Here is a 24921-nt window from a genome sequence, read left to right as displayed (position 1 = left end):
AAAACACTCCACTTGGTGAAGAAGAATAATCACACCCACCCACAGCCGCAGCAAGGCAGCTCTAAGCCAGGCCTGCTCTGCTGAGCTGAGCCCAGGGCATTCCGGGGGCAAGCAGGGCTGGTCCGTACCCGTGCCTGCCATCTGCTCCCTCGCTGGGCTCCGCTGGGCTTTACTACTCGACTGTTTTATGAATGGGGTAGGAAACATTTGAGATTAGATTTCCTTAAATAATTTCTGTTTAACTGGGCATTTTCCAGCTAACACACAGGTGGAGCACACAGATGACAGGGCACAGGTTGTAGAAAGCTTCCAGAGAAAACCTCTGTGACAGTTCCCACTGACCCCGCGTACCCAGCGCAGGCCCCGTCCTCCCCCAGCACCCCCACAGCACGGCCGGGGGTCCCGGGCCCCCAGTGCTTCCCTGCACATCCCCAGAGTTTGCAGAGGAGCAGAGGGAAGGAGGTGAAGAGAGCACAGACCCCTCCCTTTGCATCTTGCTGCACATCGCGGGCTGCGTGCCACTTGACTCGGTGGACAGAGCAGTTACGAAGGGAAAAAAAAAAAGAATAAAAATCACAGAAACCTGCCCTTTTCTTCTCTACTGCAGCACTGGGAAGCCTCGAGCCCACACCTGCAGGTATAAGGACATGGGGTGATGCTGTGCAGGTTTTGGGGCACGTTCTGCACTTTGCTGTGTGCTCAGGGGGGCGAATTCATCACGCACAACCCACACAGCAGAGAACATCCTCCTGCCTACCGCAGCATCACTTCAGGGGCCAAAGGAAAGCTGCTTAAAACCAGAATTATTTTTATAACTTTCGATGGACAATGATCTGGTTCCCCCCCAAAAAAATAAATGAGCAGCAAAAGCAAAGCCGAGCGGTTCCCAGGTGAGCACAGCCGTTTGCCTTGGCCTCCTGCCCCGGCAACTGCACCGCGCCCAGGGACCCTGAGAGCGGCCAAACCCCCAACGTTTGCTGCTCGAGACAGCGCAAGGTGCGATGGCATTGTCCTGTGCTGGCAAACTGCAGCGGGTTGCAACCCTAAAAACAAACAGATTCTTTCAAGCAAATAACTAGTAAATGAGAAGCTGTGCAGACGGCCGGGGAGCGACACTGAGCTGCCCACACGGATCGGTCCTGCACAGCACCCGGAGCACGGGCTGCTGCTTCCCAAGGTGCTGAGCAAACACCCGCAGGCATGGCGAGCAGGATGTCTGTTCCCAGGGAGGCTTAAACAGCACACGAAACCTCCAGGCATTTAGTCAAATGTTAAAAAACAGACCCAGTGCACATGTATTGACGCTGCTTGCAAGGATTAGTAACGAGGTCACCTGTAACAGAAAAACAGCTGCAGGTCAGCGGCTCTACCACACAGGTGATACGGGAAACGCTCCCACTGCTGCTCACACCCGCACCCCGACCCCAGCAGCAGCGGAAGGTGCTGGGAGCGCTGGTGTCACCTCTGTCCCCTCCACAGGCTGCAGACACGTCACCCAGAGCGGTGCCCTGGCCTGGGACCGAGGGACACCCGCTGCCAACGCGGTGACCGGCACAGCGGCGCGCGGGCACGGTCTGTGCCAGCAGGAACCCTTCTCCTCGTACCCATCTGTCTGGATGGGAGAAGGTGTTTGACAAACTCAGTATGCACAGATTTTTTTTTTTTTTCTTTTTAAAGTGATTTAGGGTAGAAACAGGTCTAGAACTGGGTTTAAGGACACTGTGCCTTAGTGACTCAAAACACCCTGGAGACAGAAGTAAGCAGGGGACATTTAACTACACAGTGACAGATTTAGTTTTTGCAGCTTCAATAAAACTCTCAACAGCTACAGAACATTTTTTTGTGTTAATTTAATCATACAAATATTCATTTATACATTAAGGAAACAGCTTCCTTTATTTTGACCCCCAATGTGCTATCATAGGACTTCTCCCAGACTCAACCAGGCAACACACCATCCTGCTCTACACATGCACTCCCCGCAGAGACCAGACAGGCTGCAGCACCCACGCACTCGCACACGGAAAAAATAATTAAAACACACAACAGAAACCCAGAGGTGGGACAGCGTGCATTTCCTACCCGCAGAGCCCGCTGCTCTGCCCTCACCGTGGAAGCTCCGTCTCTCAAACCCTGCAGGGTCCGAACCCAGCGCTCCCAGACGTGGACTGTGGGTTTGGGGCTGGTTCTGGGGATATCGCAGTTTGCCTGGGCTGCCACTGCTCAGCTTGTATTAATATTAGTGATGTGGTTCCACAGCCACAGCGGCTCAGCATGACCCAGGGACCCGCTCCAGAGATGTTCCGCGTTGTCTTTTTCCCTGGTGGGTCAGGATCTCTCCTCCTGTCCCCCCAGACCTCTCGGCTGGCGGGTGTCACCCGAGCGGAGCGGACGCGGCGCTCACTGCGCCCGGTGCCAGCAGCACATCCCCGGCAGTAACACCAGCCGCACCGGGCACCAGGCTCTGCACTGGTTCACCAGTCTCAGCCCGGTGAGGATCTCCCCCACCTCACACAGGCCCCAGTTGTGCACTCCTGACTCAGCTGGGCCAGGTTACCTGAGCCACCGCTCCCCACAACAGCTGCATTCTGCACTGTGAAAAGCCAGGCCAGCTGCTTCCCGTAGCTCACGGTAACAACTCCGCGAGTTCAAAGCATCAGCGCTACAGAAACCAACGCCACCACAGTGCCCTGATGCCACCTGGCAAAAGCTTTGCTGAACACGTCTCAAATCCCCCCATTTCAAAGCTGGAAACCTGACAGCAGGAGCAATTTGAGGGCTGGCTGCACCACTAAGCTCCAAGGAACCAAGGAGATGAAACCACCTTTGGCCTCAGCATAACAGTTTATACTTGATGAGAAACCCAGAGGTAGAACCACCAGCTCGAACGTTCTCCTGTGGCCAGAGCCAGGGTCGAGCAGCATGAGGCTGCGGGTTCCAGCAGCAGCGCGGGCTGGCCCTGCTCCCTTCACAGCCTCATCACAGGCACGGCCTGAACACACCCGGGACAGAGAATTCGAGTCTGTGCAGAACAAGGATGCCTTCTGACTGGGAAAGCACACAACAGCTGGGGGTGCATGCAAGGTTTTTTGTTTTCAAGAAAAGGAAAACTTCGGTCCTAGGAGGAGCAGGGCACACAAGCCGCAGCCGTTGCATAGAGGAGCAGAGGAAAGCCAGCGCGGGGTGTTGAGTTCAAGGGTCTCCCAGGTGCCTCAGCTGACACACGGCAAAGGTCGCAGCACTAGCTAGAACATGCATTCTCAGATCTCAAGTTTTCCTCCCTTTCCACTATGCAGCTGGTAAAAGGAGCTCAAAGATAAGGAGTCGCCTTGCTTCTCAGACAGCCGCCTGCGTTTCAGATGGGCAGCGGCAGCATCGCAGGAGCTGCAACAGGCATGTCTGTGTCCTCAGAGCTCGTCACACGAGCCACCTGTGCAGAAAGGCGAGGTGGAGAAAATCCACTTGCCCACACTACCCTCCAGCGATGCAAATCACCCCTAGGCGAGCGAGAACTAATCCAAGGCCAAGTGATGTTCCAGGACAAGAGCCGAATGCTGCGGCTGCCCTGGTCGGGCAGCACCACCGTCCTGGGCTCTGCTCGGATCCAAGCGCTCTCCCAGCTCCACAAAACCGCCGAGACAGACCCAGCACTCACCAAACAGCAAGTACGCACATTATTTCTTACATGTTACTTGTTTGTCCCAGCAAACGGATTTTTGAAGGGAGACTTCAGATAACACGGACCTTTAACAACTAAACCTCTGAAATACAAACAAAAATCTATCGCCCAATTCTTTCTCTGTTGGATACAAGTAACTCCTGCTGTCTTCTACAAGATCCATCTGGGTGCACCAAGGTAAGAGAGTCCTTGGTAGTTACAAGTAAAATTAATCCCCCATTCAAAACCAACCAAGAAAATACAACCAGTCGAGGGCAGCCAGTGTAAAGGCAGGCGCGGTGGAGCCAGCCTGCGCTCCGCTGTGACAGGGAACAACCTTAACCAGACAGGTTGGGAAGAAGGCAGCGAGAGCTTTGCATACTCCTGTTTCTTTGGCAGACGGCTGCTCCAGCCTTGCTCACATTTCTGAGAGGACCGTGTCCCCTCAGCAGCAGCCCCAGGGTGACACAGCACCTCAGGAAGCCACTGCAGCATCGGGCCACTCTCCCTCTCCTCACACTGGACCTTCTCAATCCGTAACTGGAGGAAAATCCACTGGAGGAACAGCAGAGCAACCTGAACCTTTAGAGGAGCGATTCCTCCGCGAGGACCAGGCCACGGAGAGCCAACCTGGAAGGGAAGAGCCTGAGCGAAGCCACAAGCCAGGACGATAAAGGCAAATGAATACAAGGCGATGGGATCCAGCTGCTGATACTAACTCTTGCTCTGCATTCGGAAACACAAACAATCAGCCTCTAAGCTAATACTTTATCACAGGAGAAATGAATTCAAACTTATATTCTGTAAGAGAGAGATGGGAGATTCAAAATTAAAAGGACAAGACTTTTGTAAAGCTTTGCAACTACTACCAAGTGGATTACAGCTACAGAGGTTCCTCTTGGCACAAGACTGATACGCTTGCGCGGTTGCTCTAGGCACAGCTACTGTACATCAAGAGTTAACAAAAAGGTATTTTAAAACACTAACCACACAGGACAGCTCTGGAACTTTAATAAATCTGCTTCTCGTGACTAAGGGTGTGTATTTGCGCGTACTGCAAAAGAAATGAGCCCTCCATGTTATCCTAGAAGTCCCACGGTCTCTCTCTCCAACTTTGATACCAAGCCCTGGTCTTCAGCGTGGTTCCTAACGACATGCAGGACAACCAACAGCAACACCCAAAGCAAAAGGAAAAAAGAAAAAGAAACAAGAGAAGATTAAAAAGTTGGTAACTAAAACCAGCAGATGATATTAAAAATGCAGAGCTGGGTGCAGACCCAACCTGTCATTAAAAGAAAAGCCTGACACAAAAAAAGTCACAGCACAAACCCCAGAAGATGCTAAGCAAATTCCCATTCAGTAGCAAGCAAAACATGACAGTTCCATAAAAATGCACGCTGTCCCTTATTTTAAAAAAATCTGAACAAGAAACAAACAAATTAAACATTTGCTCAAACTACAACCGCTCTGTAGGCAAAATATTTTTTTAAAGATGGCTTTTTCATTTTCATTTTTAAACTTTTTAAGCTACCTAATTATGTGAGAATGATTTCTAAAAAAACCCCATGGCGTTGGTATATTTTCTTTCTCATAGCATTAAGCAACACTCCTGAAATCCAGCATTCACACATGCATACTTAGATTTCATATTTTGCTCTGGAAACAGCTAGTCTTAAGTTACTGGGCTTTTGTTTTTTCTTCTTTATCCAGAACAGGGAGGCAGAGGAGGTGGCTCCACGCTGTGTCTGTCTGCACGTGAATCCCCCTCCCTTCCCCAAAAGTCATTTATTTGTTAAATTCTCCTCTTGTCGATACCCGTTTTGTGTTTTAAGACTGTCCGAAGGGATAAGGACCGTGGAAACCCTGGAAAAAAGTTGGAGACATAATCAATTTCAATAGGCAAGAAATAAAATCGATTAGCTTTCGCCTACAAATACTGACCATCCCATCCCAGTACTGTGAAACCAAACACAACCTGTCACCCCAGCAGGATCTCATTCAGCCTTAGAAATGCTCCTGAACACGGGCTGGTGTGTGGAGCTGCTGCCCCAGCCATGCCAGACGGTACCTACTTACCTCCCAGGTGCTATTTAGAACAGGGGTTACTGGGCCACAAAGGGACTAGTGGTTTTTCTGCACCAGAGCAAAAACCCCCTAGAGATGCTACAAAACCTGCGAGGCCAAGCAACTGCAGTTTCACAAGTCTATTCTAAAGATTACAGGCAACAGTTAAGTAAGAGGCTGCAACTGGTAGAAGAGTCCTTAAAAAAAACAAACAAACAAAAAACCAAAAGACAAACAACCAAGATTTGGAAATCTGCACTCCCATAACAGCCACTTTTGCTCACTCAGGATAATACACATTTTCCTCAAGTGAAAATCAACCAATCTTGCTACAGAATACATTTTCCTTCCTTTACATCCTGAAATGAGTTGCCTAAATGACAGATCTAGTAACAGGGCTCAAATCAGGTGGCAAAATACGAGACTGGTAAAATGAAGCATCTATCAGCAGCTCTCCAAATTCAAGCAGGAGAGGAGGATTAGCAGACAATTACACAGGACATCTCATCAACTGTGTGGGAAGGGAGACTGGGAACTTGGAAATTGCTGTTTGCAGACAGAAATACATGCAAGTGACAGAAAAACAAACACGCTTCTGCCCTAGGAATACTGCACTCCCAGTTTGTAAAGCGAGCTTTTCAAAGGTAACACCCTGCAGATTCCAGCACAACAGTCCATGCCAGAGAGAAGCTCCCACCAAGATCTAGAGACTGAGATATTCAACGCTCCTGAAAAATACAGTCACTGAAACACGGAGAAGGGGAACAGTGGAAGAGAAACATTAAAATAATGTGAATGGGTGCAAAAAAATCCTCAAAGCACACAGAAGGAAGGCAATGTTCTAAGCAAGATCTACCTCAAAGGGGTTAAGCTATTGAACTTGTTATTGCTCTGCAGAAGAAAAACAGGATTTGTTGCAGATTACCTGTACACGCATTTGCCAGAATCTGCTTTATCCTTTAGCTACCTGCCCATTAGGGTTTGTTTGCAGACACCGGCAAACTCAAACCCCAGGAGAGGTTTAAACATGAGCTGCTCCCGCCGTCCCAGCCCCATTGGCCGCCCACCCTACGGCTGGTTTGCAGTTTGTGCCACAGGCAAAACCCCGTTGGTGTCGCTGGTGTGTGCCCTAAGCCACGACGTCTCCATCACCCCTGACACAAAGAATTAGCACAGTTAATCAGTACATGAGTCCTCAGCTTACACAGAACAGTTCATTATGAGTCTTGTATGCGGGGACCAACCCTGTTAACCTCAGCTTCAGGAAAACCCTCTGCATCTTCAGATGCTCTTTTCTGTAGCACCTAATTTAAAGCTACCCAATTATACTAATCATGTTAATTAAAACAAGAATTTAGCTCACCTTCAGAGCACCAGATTACTAAGCACATACAGCTTTGTACTACCTGCTACCCCACTCTTGACAGGCTGACATCTCTTGAGCTTTGCTGAGGAGCAGTTCCAGGAGCAGTCCCAGAATCTGCCACCAAGGGCAGCTCCTCCTGACGGAATTAACTTCACCAAGAAGAAAAAGCCCCAAATCTTTGCTTTTGGGGTTGCCACTTCACTTACCCATGAGATTTGTTAGTGTACATGAGAATTTACAAAATGAAAAAACACTTGTTTCTTTTCTTTAGGATCGAGTGTAGACTTGGCTTAACATCACAAAAAGGGCGATTTGTAGTTTGCCAAACAGTTAATCCCACACATAGCCCTGGTGCAAAGTATGTCACTAAAAGATGATCAACTGGTAGAGGACAGGCAGTTCATCCAGTTAGGAACTAAAGTGCTGTAGGTGAACTAACATTAGGGCTTTATTAAGTCATTCAGCAACCAAGTGTTATTGTCCTACACAGCCTGCTTAAAGTACAGTGAAGCATTTTTAAAGGATTTTTAAAATCAAACTAGTTTGACATACGACAGTACACACCTACACATACTGGTTGCATTAACAGGTGGATTCTGAATTGTAAATAATCCTGCAATTCATTTTTCACACACAAGCAAATAAAAACAGTCAAAATATCACTCAGACTCATATAGCATCCACCAAGCAAGCTTTTGAGAGAGATTTAAAGTAAAGATAATTTAGAAGTCACCTGCAGTTATAAACAAGACAAGGTCACAGCCAGGAACAGTTCTGTGATGGACTGTTCCTGACCGGTAGCTTCTGGGATCAAAATGTGAGCTCTGTGGTCTCCCCACACCAGCTAAAAAGAAGTTATCTGGTTAATTTGAGGTTTTGGGGTGTGGTTATTTTTACTCTTTTCAGAACTATGTAAAACTCAGGAGCACATCTAGAGAGATATTTTGACTTATTTGCACATGCAACTGGAGCAGGCTCCAGTCGCTAATAGTTACAGCATCCAGACAAGATTATATAAATTTTAAGGAGGACTCGAAGCAAAACCAAAAAGGTAGATCTGATAGAGTCTATCAAAGGCAAAATATTTTAATATAACATGAGGAGCTGGCAGAGTCAGACAGTCAAATTGAAAACCTTCCTTAGCAGGTCTGGCAGAAGCAGAAGGGAAGGGCTTTGCAGTTTGTACCGAAGAACTACGCCACACATCCCAGTCTCAGCACCTACCCATTCTCCTGCTCTCCCAGGGCACCTACCTTACTGTACGTCACTACCGACAAGTTGTTCGAGTGACTGCTGGGGGAGAGATTTACAGAGTTTTGTGACAGTCCATTTTGATCTTGTTCGATTTGGTCAGGAGCAGGCCCCCATGTGTTTTTGCTGATTGTGCCTAGCTCGGAACCCCCAGGGTCTTTTAGGTTGTTTTCATCTGGTTGCCTGTTCTTCTGTGGAGAGGCGAACGGGTTAAAGTTTCCTTCTACCTTGCGATGTGGTTGCGTGTTGAACTCTGTTTCGAAGGACGACAGCTGCTGTGTGACACCCAGAAGTCCTCCCACCTCCACGCTGAGGATCACCCAGATAACATCTGCGGAAAAAGAAAGACACTAGATGGAGTTCATGGACAAGAGGGTAGAAGGAGAAAATCAGAACATCAATACTGGTAGAACAAGAAACACATTTAAAGTTCTTACCTAATGTGTGCCTGTCTCTTGTACATACATAAGATTGCTGTTTACTTACCATTTAATTTACACTTCACGCAAATATTATGGCCTATTTAACTAAATACATTTTTTGGTATGCATTCAAATTCAGTTTTATTGCTTTCCCCCCACCTCTCCATTAAATGTGCTCCAGTTGTGTTTTGCTGCACAGAGAGGGAGAATTAGACCAGCAGCAATCCCTTATCTCATCTCAGCAGATCTAATAACAGCACCTCATGGCCCACGGAACCGTTTCCAGGCTGTCTGCAGACAGTGTACCCTGCAAGGGGCGGCTGCTGGCACGGGGGGGTCAGCAGGTGCTGCTAGTTTTAGCACCGTCACTCCCAGCACCGCCCACTGGCTGGAGCTCTCCCCCCAGTATAACAGCGCTGGCCTCTTCACTTTGCGCTTTCCCACCCAAATAAGGATGGCAGGATTCTACCCTCCAAAAGCCCAGCCTGGGAAGGTCCCCGCACACACCTCCCAGTTCAGGCCAGACTCCCTGCACACCCACCCCAGTTCAGCCCAGTCCCCCCCACACCCCCCAGTTCAGCCCCAGTTCAGCCCAGTCCCCCCTGCGCGGCAGCAGCGCAGCGCCCCCTGCTGCCCACGTTCGGCGCCGGCCGGTAATTGCACAAGGGCATTAATTAATTAATTATCTCAGGGAGGGCAGCTTGGGCTCCGAGCTCCGTAGCCAAAGGGATTTTAATCTGTACATCTTTTTCTTCCAAAATGTGACACTTCGGGAAGTTTAGCGAGATCTTAACCTGTTGCTCAGCAGCTGGGAAAAGCTCGGCTTTGTAAAGACCCGTGGCAGGAATATGCACTGAACGGGCCTCTCAAGCTGTGCAGGAATTCCTGCCCTTCCTTCAGGGACAAGTTGCGTCCCCTTCTAATGCTGCAGTCGTAGGTTCACTGACAGTTCTGCCAACACCCCGTGCTGCTGAGCGCAGAGTTGTCTTTGACTGCAAGTGCCAACATCTCTCACTCAAACCCGTGTCACTTGGGATACTCCCAACCGCCAAAACAGACACAAAGATGCTCTCAGTACAAACTAAAGCTGGCTACAAATGACTGAAAGACTCCAAATGAACGAAGATGTTGGTGGCTCAGGCTGAGCCACCAGGCAAAATATCAGAAAGTGGTTTTTAAACACAGAAAAATGGCTCACAGTAGATACACCAAGTTACACTATTAAAACCTGGAATTTAACTTCCCTGATGAGGTTTTCACCACTTAAATAGATTTTTAAGCCCATATGTAGTTCACAATGTTTAGTGCTGGAAAACTAGGAGAGAATCCTGACAAGGAGTCCCTGGGAAAGAGGCTCCAGGAGAACTGTGTGAGTGCCTTTGTTTTTCAGAGCTTTGTGTAATCTCAACTTGTTCCAGTGTTTAGAAAACTGTTCTGTGCTGACCAAGACAACAAAGCAGCTCCCCTGATGTTTTCTCTGTTTTCTGTATCAGTCTCTGAGCGGGCAGGAGACTGCCCGCACAGCCCGTTATCAGGCACAGGGGTCACTCACCTCCGTAGTACAGTCCCGTGGCCGTGCACATGCGCCACTGTCCCTGATACATTCCAGCTGTGCTGGGGCTGCACATCTGCACGCTGACATCTGCCATCTCCTGGGGCTCCAGGGACCGCACCATCACCATGTTCACATGCCCAAACTGGTCTCCCCCAACATACTTCAGACAAACGCCCGGGGGCCACGCCTCTGTCCCTGGGGTCAAACAGAAACACAGTTCCTGACAGTGCACCAGGAGCAGCTCTGTGTCTGTGTAAGGTTGCATGAAACACGGTTATTGAAACAGTTGTGCAATTGTTGAACAGCCGAAGGAACACCAAGATACAAAGAACTCAGCGACGGATGCTCAAGAATACAGTTTTCAGACAAGGCTTAACTGGTCCATTTTGAGACTAGCAAGACAACTTACACTTTTATGTTTTGAATTATCTCTAGGTCTTCTTTACACAGAAAAATTCTCAAAGTTAGTGTAACAGTTGTAAAAAAATCAGCATAACCAACACACACACATTTTACCAATGCCAGAGACAAAGATGAGGTCAGACTGAGGTGGGGTTTATTTCCCCCTCATTTTTTTCTGCCTCCCTACACGTAACTCCTGAGCCTTACAACATCAAAATACACATCACTAACACAAAGTGCTGGAAACATTTTAGTTCAGCAATTTATTTTTTTAAGCTTGTTCGCAGTCTCAGGAGAAACTAATATTTTGAACTATAATTGAAGAGCTAGTACTATTTTCTAAGTGGATTTTTTGCCCTTCTTGCACCAACCCTTCTCTCAGCCTTATGCAAAGGTAGAAAGGACTGTGAACATCTGATTTATTTGTGGAGATGAGTGTTTAGACTGCAGATACTGGGACTGGCAGCGTGACCTGGCAATCTGCAGAGACACAGAAAACAGGGACCGCATGCAAGCACAGCCATTGCCAAAGATAACAAGTCCTGGGGCTGACAAAAAGAAAAGTGCCTCTGAGACTTGTGAAAAATCAGTTTAGCAGAATTTTCTTTTGCTTCTTCCCCAACAGCGTGACATGACTAAACCAACAACTTTAAAAATACCTCCTGCTTGGTTAAGGTTGATTGAAAAGCTAAGGAAAGCTTGGAACCCCTTGGTATCTAGTCTGAGATGAGAACGGCGGGTGCTGATCGAACCGTGGGTTTCCCCCACAGCGTCCTTCACAACAGCTTGCCTGCTAATTTAATCCCTGCGGATACTTCAGTGAAGACATGGCAGGGACTGGTTTTCTAGTCAAGTCCTTATTTGTGGAACTCGCAATCTAGCAAGGAAAGCAGGATGTGAAGAAGTGCCGTGGGATCCTCGGAGTGGTGGATCCATCACTCCAGATGGAAACAGTGCTGAGAGAGGGAGGTCTGGGCGGAGGAGCTGAGGGACAGGCTGACCTCAGACTGTGGCGTGTGGGAGCTGACTATGAAGTCTCATCTGAAAAGGTTGGCAGCTCAGCAACATGGTTCACTTTCAATAATTTATGTGATTTTTATCAGTTTTAATGGCTCCAGGCTTGCAAGGTGCCTAGAACGCTGCAAGTGATAAGCCCCATAAAATGAAATGATTATGTCACTGTTTCAGTGTGCTCATCTCTCAGGAGATGATAAACCGTAGTATCTGTCCCGCAGAGCCGGCAGCAGTTGGGGGTAGAGTGGGAAGAGGAAATAAGTCTGTTAAATCCTGCTGCTCCTTCAGCAATGGTTCTACTATACAAACTGGTCTTTTGGCAGCCAAGCCAAGCACTGTCCTGGAAGATATCAGAGCAGGGTATTAGTTTTTAATAACATATGAAAACCTGACTGAACCTAGCTTACTACTTGCACGCTTAAAACTGACAATCTCTCAGCGTGTCATTCTTGTCAGACAGTAAACGCTTCAGTGACACATGCCTCAGGTATTTCATGTTCTAGAACTGAAGTAATTTAATCAAAGGTTCCTGTAGAACTGTTAAAAACCTTGGCTTTGCTTCAGTTGTCTACCTAACAAGCAGGTATTATCTGGAAACACTATAGTCCTTTGACATTATACCTTAATTAAACCATAAAGTGGTTTTAAAATGCTACGGTCCTCCTTAAACTGCACAGTCATAACAGCACGTGAAGTCGCATTAACTAAAACATACCTTGACAGCGTGGTTTTAACAGGATCTGGCCTCCAGCACCACTGTGAGAGCACAGATGCATGTTTTGAGAAGTCAGGCTTTAACCCACACAGAAGCCAGAACAAATTATCGCCTCACCAGGAACTTGTAAGTCAAGATTAACTCCCTTTCCTCATTTTAGAGGCCCATGGATTTCAGAAGGTCAAACATTCCAAAAACAATGAAACACTTTTTGAACTAGGATGTTAAATTAAGGCTGGATTTGCATGCAGGAAAGAGTACAGAAGAACAAGAGAAGAAGGAGTTTGAAAGGAGCAAGACAGGAGTGTAGTCATAACACACAAATTAAGGTACTAACAGTGGAGAAACAAGACCTGTCAAATTTAGTACATTTGGAAGACCTGTATTTGAGACAGGTATAAAAAAAATTGCCAGTTTTTCACATTAGTGGAGTTTAAGCAAGGTATACGTGTCACCTTTCCATTGTACTAAGTCAAACAAATGGAGGCAGAAAAAGTAAACTGAAATACTTAAGCCCTTTCTCTAGAATGAAGTCTCTAAATTGGTGTTCTTAAACACACGCACCTTCTTCTCACCACTCACGTCCTGATAAAATACTCCTGGATTTTTAGTTTTAGTCTCTGTTATACTTTGATATTCAGCACAAATCTGTACAGCAGTTATTTACAAGTTGAAATACAAACAGAGCTGAACTTTACTCATGATGATTCATTATATTATACCTTGTTGTGCTATCATTCTTCTTCACAAAAGTGCAAGCAGGTCAATTAAATTCAGACACGCAGCTTAAACATTCACGCAACATCCTGTCACTGCAACACTGGAAGACAAGGTATATTCCCCTTGCATCCATGGATCTCATTTTTCTCTACTTCCATTAAAAACAAAACAAACTTCCATAAAACAGAAAAACAAAAAAAACCCCCAAACCTTGCACTTCCATTTCTATTACCTGTCTCTCCTACAGAAGTTTCCTAGAGCTTTTGTTTGTGTGGTGGCACAAGGAACAAGACTGGGGGGCTGACTGAGCTGCACATCCAACCACAAAATGTTTGATGTAAGAAGGGGAATCTACTCCAAGTGACTGTGCATGGAAGTCCTGCCCTGAGCAGCATCTCCTCCAGCAGATTTGCTGCCCCAATACCTGACACACGTCCCTGCTGCAGTCCCAAAGCCTTACCTGTGTTTTGTATCCTCCACGTTTTTGTAAACTGGGTATCGGGAGGGATGGACTCTCCTTCACCTATGGTGACATCTTCAACGAAGGACATGGATGGTACATTGATATTTGGACTCTCAAAATCATAGTAGGCTCCAATGGCAGCTTGTAGATTCCTAGAAAGCAAAAAAGCAGATTACAACCTAAAGTACAGGTGGTTCGGGTTCTTTCCACAGGTTTATGCATGTCATCCTAAATAGTTACGCAAAATACTATCTAGCCCAAGTTAGCTCTGCTGCTCATATTTTCTTAAAGCTTTTCTCTCTATTACACATGGATTCTCCAAGATAACAGAGCTCGAAATACAGTATTGTACTTGCCAGGGACACTATTTTAGAGCACTTTTCTACTCCACTTCCATTTTCAGTGGAAATCTCGGAACTCACAAGTCTTGGAGAATTCTACCCCATTAGCTCCAGGAAATTTGCCAAAAAGTTCAAGAGACACTGAGAAAAGCAGCATGTAAACATCAAGGTGGTTTCTTTATACCAGCCTTGTTTCCTGAGCTCATTTCAAAAGGACTGAACCTCTCTTTTATTTGGGCACAAAAGGTCCAAAGGAGCGCAAGAGGAACAAAACACAAAGAACGCTCTTGTGATAACTCTCAGGGCCAAAGGGCAACAGTAGCTACAGATAACAACTCGGGCCTTGCTGCTTTTGAAACATGTCATCTATGAGCCATGAGTACTCTAAGGCTATTTATTAATCATTAAAGTGCCTGCTCATCTCTGGCAGTCACAGCTCAAAGGAACTTATCTGAGTCAAAAGTTCTTACTGAATAAAGACAAATGACAGTGGAAGTCTGTGATATATTGAAGATGTTCAGAAAGCCACAGATGCTATTGATTCCTGAGCCATGGTGTAGCAAAAACTCATATGATAATTAATTTGCAAAGAAGAGCAGTCAAACAGGAAGAGGATGCATGAATCCCTGCTGCCGTTCTACGATATACTATTAAGTCATTAGGTAAGTGTTTGGCAAATCATGTAATTCTTCTGTTTACACGTCTGTGAGGTTGTGACCCTAATTTCCATGTTGTGAGTAGGTGCTTTGAGTGTAGGCGAGTACAATCTCACCAAAAGCAATGGGCTTAATAACTGGTTTTTATTTGTTATTACAAAAACCTGTGCTGCTTTTTTGAGTAGGATTAAAAAAACCCAACCTTCAAGAACCGGGGAGCGCCACCTAAACCAAAGGCACACAGAGGCTGCACTGAGCACAGCGATGTGTGGAGGGGCTGTATCGTGCGGTGCAGTGTCGCGTGTCTAAAGCAGCGCCAGAAAGCCAAGGTGAAAGCAAGAGAAACATTCGCAGCATGACCCTGAGGGACAGCAAACACAGGGCTTTTTGGATGGCTTGCCAGCTGGAAAGAGGCTCAACAGTGAGCAAAGAAATTGCCTCCTGTTCAATTCCTACAGTGTCCAAGGAAAAAAATAAAATCAGACATTCTGAGTGTCCCAGCCCCAGTCAATGTTCTGCACAACACAGCAAACCCAGCAAACCCCGGCCGACAGCGAGACCTGCCGCCATCCACACGGACCTGGACACAGCGGGGACACCAAGGAGCCCCCGTGCGAGGTTTCCACGTTCAGAACAACGAATCCCTGAGCAGAAGTCATTACTCATCTCGAGGCGTGTTCTGCTGGAGTGTCAGGGCTATATTTAATGCAGCAGCTCGGTCACACGCCGCAGGAAGGGCGCGTGTCGCAGCAGCCAATAAACACAGACAAATGCTGGTTTTACGTCACCAGCCGCCTGTTGCTTCTACACGGCACCAGATTTACATAACCAAGGCAGGGCCGTGCCAAGGGACTCCTGCTCGCTCGGCCAGTGAGCTGGAGATCAGTGTGCACCGGGATTTCTTCCTGTATTACAGCAACCCAAGGCAAAAGAGCCACACACGACAGCAATACGGCTCTTTCTCTTCCTAATCCACTGCTACATAAATACATCTTCAGACAGACCACAACATCTTGCGAGTTACGATACTGGCATCAGTGATAATGACATTTTGTTGACATTGAGAGGAAAAATTAGAAGTTGCAAGGGGCAGATTTCTCCTGTATCTGTGAGGCAGCCCGTGCCGTGTGCTGGCTGCGCACTCGCCGCGCAGGGCAGCGGCTATTTGTGCAGCGGCTATTTGTGCAGCGGCTATTTGTGCACACAGGTCCTGCCAGCTCCCCCCGGGTCGCATTTCAGCGCTCGCTTCGCCATGGGGAAACAGCTCCAGGCTGCCGCAGCTAGTTAAAAACTAACTGAAGAACGCATGCTGCAAAACAAACTTGCCACCATTTGTGATCAGGTACTCACAAACCGACCTTCATGCTCCCACCATTTTGATCAGTGTGTTTCTGGTTGGATTAATGTTTTATTTGGGGTGAGCCCTCTGTGTGTTTGGCTACATCTTGTCCTTCCCCCTAGAGAATTAAACAGAAGCTTCCAGAAACTGAAGAGAAATCGAAAGTGGCAAGAGCCAAAGTCAGGATGACAAAGCAAATCTGACTGAAGTTCAGGCTCTCTGACACAGACAACCCCAGGAGATAGGCACCGAGAGGCCGCACGGCACCGCTCTGCTGCTGAAGATACCGCGGCGCTCACGCTTAGTGGTGTTCTCGGCTTATAAACCAGCAACCGCTCCCCGGGCCAGCGCTCCCCCTCCTTCCCTACCCCCAAAACCCCAAAGGTGTCAGACTGAACGCAGTGCCATGTGCAGGGGAACCATTCACAGCCTGGTCACCCAGCGCCCACCCTGCGCCTCCCACTGCGGCACAACAGGACTGGAGCGGACACGCGAACACGAGCGGCGATGGGAGAGACGGCTTCAAGGTCAAACACACTCCAGGCCATGAAACTGGCCCTTTTCTAATAATTTTTTTTTTTTTTGTATCTTCACTCTTGTGCCCCAGCTGTAATTTCATAGCACCAACTGCAGACACTTCAGGGACAAGAACAAAGTCAGAGCTCTGAGGAAGGGGTTCTCCTCTAAAGCTTTTGCTTACACATCCACACCTGCTTCATTTTGCTCACAGGTGTGACTTGCGCCACACTACCCCTGTGCTCTCTGCCATACAAGAGAAATTACTACTCTAAACCAAACAACTCGGACAGGACAATGAGCATGCCCAGTCCAGCTCATTTCCAGAAGTGACCTCTCCTGGTTACGGGGATGGCCCCTCAGGTGTCGGGCCCCTGTACCTCTCCTCAATTCCGCGACTCTCCTGTTCCAGAGCAGCCCTAGACTGCAGCAGCTCTGCTGTACTCACAGAGCAGGTCTGACGGGATCTGGGCTCAAACTCCTGAGACAGCCTGCGATCAGAGTCACCGCGGACCTGGTGAGGCTCCTTACAACCAAACAGTGCTCAATGTGAGAGCGAGATTCTGCAAAGGGAGAGGTGAGAAGGCAGCAAATAAAGGTTATAGCTCCATGCCAATCAAATCCACTCCAACTGTGGGTCTCCCACTCCTTCCCCTCCAAGGCATCCCCTGACTCTCGGTGTTCAGCACTTTTCAACACACCGGTTCAGAATCAGAGAAAGTGTTCCTTTGCAGATCAAGGCTTTGTTTCCAGTCTACATTGCAATGGTGAAGTTAAAACCTTCTCTGCTAATAGCTCTGGAGATGTCCCTTAACAACTCTTAAGTGTTGGCAAAAAGGTGGTTTATCTTGAGCCATTCTTCCCCTTCCTTGTTTTTTTTCCAGACAGCCTTTTGTTATGTTAAACAAATATATTTAGACAGTAATTACTCCCAATTAACTAGGTCACCACGCAGTACTCAAAAATAAAAGAAACTCTCCCAAATCAATTCACCAACTAGAGGCCTCCTTATACAACCTAACTGTTGTGCAAACAAAAAGCAACATATGGGTAATGGGATTTTTTTTTCCAAATTAATTGAACCAGATTCTTTTTTAGTAGAAGAGAAACCAAAGCACTGAGGCTTTACTCACTGTGGCCTTATGCGAAACTGGGCACATGCACAATATGTGATCCTTCTGTTACCAATAAAACGTATGATTCTTTCAAAGTCTAGAAATGAAGCATCTTGGAACGAAAGCAATACAAACAGGTTGTCCTAACATAGGCAACAAGGAACACTAGAGTCCTGGCAAGCATTCTCAAAGCAGGTGAAGTGAACTGGAGGAATCATCCTGCGCTGTGACCTTCCCACACGCTCGCCCACGGCCACCCCGCGTGGCTGACAAGGAACGAGATTTTGGGTTTGTTTGCAATACAGCAGTTGAAAGATTTGAACTCTAAAAAATCCCTGATGTGCAGGTTGTGGTGACACATAAGAATTCCATTCCAAAATAACATTTACAGTAGAAAGCAACAACTTTAACATTTTAACTATAAATATTATAGGAATCTGTCAGTTTTCATTTATTGTCAAATTCTTTGATGAAACATCCAAACAAAAAGACCCTTAAAAGAGAGAAAAATTGAGTTTTGGGGAGTAAAAAACCAAATCAAAGCAAAGCTTAAGCTCAAACCCAGCCTGCAGATGTTGCCCCCGCTGGCTCCTGCCCGCTGGTGGGGCATCTCCAGCGCCCCGGTTCCCCTGAGCTGCAGAAGCCAGGGCTGGACTCCCAGGGCAACTCAGCATTTCACCCGGGATGCAGATCATACACAGGCAGTAAGTAGAGGACATTTATTAAGTCAAGAAGAAAGCACTCTGACAAATGGACTCAGTCACTTTGCCGTGCAGAGCAACTGTAATAAAGCGAATGCCAAGTTACGTTTCTGTCCCTCCACAGAGAGCAGAGTCAGGCAAGTGTCCAAGCCATAATGTATGTTCATGGTATGTCCTCAGCACTCACATATGGCACAATGTTTTGTCATGAGAGGAGCAACTCCGCTGTTATTCTCCTGGAAACATGCAAGGCAAAACCTGAGCAGTGATATAAAAGTACAATAAAACCTCAAGAACACAATATGTTACGTAGAACACCTTGTACCCTTTCCGTAACTGAATTCTCAACCTTTACACACCTTCTCTCATTCTCCAAATGCAGCATGTAACCGGGCACCATAATACCCCATCAGGTGTCTATTGTCAAAACCAGAAAGAAATGGAAAAGAAAAATAGTGCAGCAGATGGACAACTTCTCACTCCTAAATAATGGAACATCTCTACATGATACAGGTGGGAGAGACTAAAAATGTATATGGAGGACATCCAAATGAGGCAGCCCTAATGCACTCGTTTTGTCTCAGTGTCCAGTATCTTCTTTGGATTTTATTTGCTCCAGCTATCGGGGAACTGGATGGACGATCCTACAGGCCAGGACATCCCCACCAGCAGGAGATGCCTCAAAGCCTCAGAAAGCTGAAGGGAGAAGGGGAGAACACACTCATCACACCGCAGGGAAGCTCTTCTACCTGGAGTTTTCCATTCAAACGTTTCAATAGAGATGACACGTGGCAATTAAGTGGAAAGCCTCAGGATGTTTTGAAGGAGTGGAATTTTAAGCATTGAACAGCTTTCAACAGACATTTCAGAAAGCAAAATTTGTATATCAGTTATCTTCACTCTTGACCTCTTTCACACTAAACTATGAGGTTGGGAAACTACCTTTGAAGATGTTGGATGATCCAAAAGAACCACTGAGGGAAGCTGGAAGCTTTAAGCTGAACTTACACAGCTGAAGGGGGAGGAAAAAAGAGCTGGCTAATTCAAAGCTTATGTATTTTCTCACATGAAGCCACAGAAAAACATTTCATTGTCTTAGCTGAAAAGACATTCGAGAAGAAGACAGAGACCTGTGGTGCCCAGAAGTGATTCCATGCTCTCCAGGAGCAGCACAAGGGAACCCCGAGGCAACAGAGCAGGCGCAGCATCGCGGGCTCCCCGAGCAACGGCACCAGCACCTGCCGCGAGGCCGTGCCACACCATGATCACCGTCCTGCCACGGGGCTGTGTCACACCGCCATCACCGTCCTGCCGTCATCACCATCCTATCGCCATCACCATCCTGCCGCGGGGCTGTGTCACACCATGATCACTGTCCTGCAGTGGGGCTGTGCCACACCGCGATCACCGTCCTGCTGCCATCACCATCCTATCGCCATCACCATCCTGCCGCAGGGCTGTGTCACACCGCCATCACCGTCCTGCCGCCATCACCATCCTATCACCATCACCATCCTGCCGCGGGGCTGTGTCACACCATGATCACTGTCCTGCAGCGGGGCTGTGCCACACCGCGATCACCGTCCTGCCGCGGGGCTGTGTCACACCATGACCACTGTCCTGCAGCAGGGCTGTGCCACACCGCGATCACCGTCCTGCCGCGGGGCTGTGTCACACCCAGGACAGTCACACCGCGATCGCCCAACAGCAAGGGGCTTGGGGACACAACCAACCTGACCGAGCAGCTCCACGTCCCCACAGCCCCCCCAGCAGCTGAACCTCCCAAAGCAGCTGGTCGGAGCTTCCACTGGGTAAAACATCCCGGGAACGCCAGTGCAGGAGCTGCTCAGCTGCAGCGCCGACACCGGACACGGCTCTTCCCGGGGAATGTCACCTGAGCTGCCAGAGCAGAGGAGTCTGGAACTGCCGATCCCTCGATGTGACCCACGTCACCAATCTGTAACTGTCTGCGGTAAAGGGAAGGGGGTTCACCTACAGAAACTGTCTGAGAGCAGGTCCAGGCATGTAGCACAGTCCAGCCAGACTAAAATTATATTGTACCCGATTCTTTCTGCTACAGTTGTCTGCTTTCCCTTTTTATATGCACCCAGTTTTTAAGTGTTTTGTAACCTGGAGCACAGCACAATGATAGTGTTTCCTATAGTTAAATATATTATATAAAGCATAGGTTCCATTCAAAATAATCAGGTCAAATATTTTAGTTATTCTGGAGGTGTGAGGACTGTTTTTTTAAAGCACTAAATAAAAGCTGTCCAAGAAAATACTTTTCAGTTGTTTAATTCTATATTTTTGTTATTGTTAGTAGAACCAAGGGACAGTCATGGACACCAGAGATGCAACGGTCTACAACAGTTCACATGTAGTAAGATGACATCCACTACGCTTTAAGTCAGGCACAACAGATTAAAAAGGTCAAAAACTATTTTCTGCTCCGCAGCCATAGGGTATGAACGACCCTGTGTCCACGCTCCTTCATGCAGACATAGCTCTAAGCACATGAGAAAAAAAATCAACGACCTCTAGAAGAGATCTGACTACCTTACAAAAAGTGACCTTAAAAAGACCCTTTTCACCAGAAAGCCAGATCAAAAAAGTCTAGGGTTTGCAACAACAAAACTTTTCCCCACACACAATGGAAACCCTCATTATCTGACACATTTCAATTAAATCTCACACCTACTAGGCTAAGAAAAAATTCAGCTTTCTAAACAAAAGCTTTAAAAAGAACCTAAAGAAATATTACATGTCAATTACTGAAATATACATACATTAAGTCTTCCAAATTAGAAATCTCTTCACAACAGTGTTGAAATATGCATTTTAAACACAGCATCACTAGCTACTTCAAGTCAAATTAATTCACTTTCTCATAGAATTAAAGCAGCTCAAAGCCTTACGCTGCAGCCTCTCAGTTAGTATACTCTCCAATTAAAACAGAAATAATTCCTTTTCCTTGTCACAATACAACTTCCATACCAGCTTTAGAGAAACCTAATGACTCTTATGAAATGGGCCTTCACCGAGTGTCACCAAACCCCAAACCCGCCGCTCTGGGCAGTTTCCTCGCTCTCACACTATTGCCCAAACAGGCCCGGGCTGGGCACAAAGTCCCATCTGCCCACAGCCGCTCCGGTGGCAGGAACACCGAGCAGGTATTTCAGTGCAGACTCGTTCAGCATCACATATCCCACCTAAACAATCCCGATTTCAAAAACCTTAACACCATGGGTTTTCAGGAGGAGCTTCTCATGTGGGTAGAGGGAGTCTAGACAAGTTCAGACACGTTCCTGGCCACACTATCACATAACACTGAGGAGCTGCAGACACCTGGATTTAACTTCACCACAACAGGGGCTCCCGGGAGCCCCCCGAGTCCCCCCAGCAGCTGCGGCACAACATCTGGGGGGAGCGGGAGCCCCACGCGGCGCTGGGTGCTGGGGGAGCGGCAGCAAAACGCTCTCCCAACCGCTCGGCCTGAGTTTGCCTCCCGAGGAAAAAATATTTTGGTGCCAAAACATCTTTTGGAAAAGTTCACTTTTGGTTTTAGACCAAAGGCTCAAGCTCTCACTCCAGCAGCTCACCTCTCCTAAGGGGAAATAAATACATAGAGTAAGGAGGGACAATGTGTACCGCATGTAAAGAACATACAGCTGGGACCCTCAGAAAGGGCAAACTCAGATTTATGTAGCAGAGAGCTAAGATGTTAGAACAGCCCACAAACAGAACTCAGCACTAATTAAAAAGAGGCAGAACTTTAGGAAAGTGTTTAATAAATAACAGGGAAAAAGACAACTCACCAAAGCATTTAACCTGTATTTCTTGAAGATCAAGGAACAGTCTCAGAAAGTAGGATGCATATGTTCTACCTGAAGCATTTTTGCAATATCGTTAATAAAACCAGCTGGCAGTTTCTTAGTACTGTCCCAAGTCTGCCAGAACTTGGAAAGTGCATTGAGCAAATCCAGGTGCCCTGGAGAAGTGGACAGACTTTTAAAGGCTCCTCACAAGTATCTACATTGCTCCACAGTCAACCACTCTTTTTTTTTCCCCCCAAATTGGCTGACCATGCTATTTTGAAATAATTCCTCTATTTCAGCAGAACTGCAAATTCACTTTAAATATGTTAAATACAATCACTAACAATACTACTGGAAACATTCTTTCCAAAGGCCTTACAACTCAGAGTATTTACCACACAATACATGAAAGGCACAAACAGGGAATTGAATTCAGGTCTGGAGAATACATAATGATCACCAACGAGCAGCTTGCCACACTTGTGAAAAAAGTTGTAGCGAAAATTATGGACACAAGAAGAACCCAGTTTCCCAAGGAAGGGCGCCTCTCACCCTGCAGTGAACTGGAGAGCAAAGGGATCATCACTGCAGGAAAGCACCTCCTTTTAACAAGATGAAAAGCCACTTGACAGTCTCATCAAGGCAAATTATTTGCAGGACAGGTGACAGAAGATTCTGACCCTAATCCTAGGCCACAAACCCCAAAACTCAACAGCACCTGGGGCAGTGGGGATTACGCAGGGCCCCCACACCTGACACAGGAAAGGTGTTTCTAGAAAAGGAAAATGTGTCTTGACAGCAGCTTTTTGTAATGACCAAGAGCAGGGTTGGTACATTCAGGCCGATAACCCAAAGGCCACCCTAAGGAGCTGGAGAACGGGACATACCCCCACCGCTCTGCAAGGCTTAGCAACTAATCCTTCAAAAAAATTTTAAAAGTTATGTTTTCAGAACCAAACTAGCCACTGAAGTTGTGAAATTAAAGCTATTTTAATCACCTAAGATTTTGTTCAATTGTAATTAAAAAAAAATAAAAGCCACTGGTTACAAGATTATATTTGAGATACTGTTACTTCAAAAAGAAATTAAATACTCTTGAAAAAGAGCCGGCTTCTTCAACACCAACCAGGAATGCTATGGTTATACATAGTACCTTCACAAGTAATTTTCAGGTTCAGCTCTAGGCTTCCTGCTCTCCCAAGGAACTTTACACAAAAAACCCCAATATTATGCTGCAGCATTGCTAGTTTTATTCACATTATCAACACATTTCTGCCGCGAACCACCTCTCCTCCAAAGCAAGCTCCCAGACGCCTCGAGAGACCTTCTCTGCATTGTATCAGCTTACAAAGCACGTGGTGTTATTTGCTATTCCCTTACTCCCTCTGCAGATTTGCCAATATGATTTAATATGGAGCTGCAGAGGGAGGGAAAGTTGAAAGGAAAAAGGTGACAAAGTTGTCTTGTTACTGTTTATTAGTTCAACAACTCTGCACAAGTTTTCTCCCAACTGTTGATATCAAGACGTTCTTTTGGATTTCAAGTTTCAGACCTGAGGTTTCTGGATTTGATGTTACATCATTAAGAAAAATGGTAACTACAGCGTGGCTAAGTAATGGCTGTTAACGACACCTGAAACAGAAAACACTTCGCTCCCCTGCACCCACCACAGCGGGGACACGCAAACCCAGCAAGAGGGTCCCGTTTTATCCGGTGTCCTGCGCAGCAGCTGAGCCACCAGAGCTGGTCAGAAAGAGGCGAGTGGTACCACCGAGTCCAGCCCCGCAATTCGGGCAGCAGCAATTTCACAACATTCTTTTGCAGTCACGGGGCTCGCTGCACCACTAACACTCTTTTTCACCATTATGTTGCATAGTTCCCACGCTTTCCTTGAGCTGCAGCTTCCCTGATAACCTGCCCCTGTTTTTTTCCTAGTGCACTAACAGAGAGACTTCATAAAACCAAAACACACACCGAAAGTCAGCTAATTTAAAGAGACACCAGTTCACAACAGACACCAAGTTTTTACCGAACACCTGGGTAACTTTCACACGGAAACCGCAGCAGCTCCGACACTCCCACACAGCCGCTCCCCCACAGCTCTCCAGCTTCAGGGTCCAGGGCACAGCCGCCCGGCCCGGGCCGGCTCACCCTCCCGCTCCGCGGAAGCGCCTCCCAAGCGCCGCTGGGCCCGCCGGCTCCCAGGCCCGTCCTCCCGTCACTCGTTAACAGCTCCGCAGCCCTTTGACCCACCAGCTCCCGGGCCTGGCGAACCCGCGGCCCCGGGTCCCGCTCCGCTCCCCGCGCTGGGCCCGTCCCGCACACACCCGCCCGGCCGGGAGAGGGGAGCGGGGCCCCGCAACACCCACCGCCCCCCCCGGGGCCCCGCGGCGGCGGGACGGGCCTGCGGCCTCCGCAGGCGGCTGGGGCGGGAGGCGCCGGCCCGGCCCGGCCCCTCCGCCGAGATCCCCCCCGGGCGGGCGGCTCCCGCCCTCCCCGCAGCGCTGCCGCCGCCACCCCCCGGGCCCGCGCCCCCGGTCCCCGCACCAGTTGGTCATGTCGAGGAAGAAGGCGCAGCCGGCGGGGCTGAGCTGGAAGCCGAGGAGCCGCTGGAACTCGCCGATCAGCACGTCCTTGTCGGTGGTGCCTAGGCAGCTGAACTTCTGCATCAGCTCCGCGTCCAGGTCCACGTCCATGCCCTCCATGGCGGCGCCGCCCGGGCCGCCGCTGCCGCCGCCTCAGCGCCGCATGGGGGCGCGGGGGGGCGCGGGCACCGCCGGGCGCTGCCGCCACTGCGCAGGCGCC

The 24921-nt window shown here is 47.9% G+C and overlaps 1 protein-coding gene across 1 annotated transcript; it reads right to left on the bottom strand.

Annotated features, from left to right (window-relative positions):
• Positions 1-1838: 1838 nt before the first annotated feature.
• ILRUN (inflammation and lipid regulator with UBA-like and NBR1-like domains) lies at positions 1839-24921 on the bottom strand. The gene is made up of 5 exons (XM_065649461.1): positions 24664-24921; positions 13628-13782; positions 10314-10511; positions 8342-8670; positions 1839-5521 (listed from the first exon to the last, which is right to left on the bottom strand). Exons 1-5 carry the CDS (start codon positions 24819-24821, stop codon positions 5486-5488), a joined length of 876 nt encoding a protein of 291 aa, XP_065505533.1. The 5' UTR covers positions 24822-24921; the 3' UTR covers positions 1839-5485.

This window comes from Caloenas nicobarica, chromosome 21 (genome assembly GCF_036013445.1).
Source record: "Caloenas nicobarica isolate bCalNic1 chromosome 21, bCalNic1.hap1, whole genome shotgun sequence".
Lineage (NCBI taxonomy): Eukaryota > Metazoa > Chordata > Aves > Columbiformes > Columbidae > Caloenas > Caloenas nicobarica.
Note: the sequence above shows the minus strand (reverse complement) of the source record. Positions and strands in the feature narration are given on the sequence as shown.

Excerpts from the sequence above, each read along its gene's own strand:
- ILRUN (XM_065649461.1), bottom strand. The coding sequence starts at position 24,821 with ATGGAGGGCATGGACGTGGACCTGGACGCGGAGCTGATGCAGAAGTTC. Across the intron at positions 13,783-24,663 it reads TTCCTCGACATGACCAACTG|GAATCTACAAGCTGCCATTG; the intron begins GTGCGGGGACCG and ends TTTGCTTTCTAG. Across the intron at positions 8,671-10,313 it reads CACGGGACTGTACTACGGAG|ATGTTATCTGGGTGATCCTC; the intron begins GTGAGTGACCCC and ends CTTTTTCCGCAG.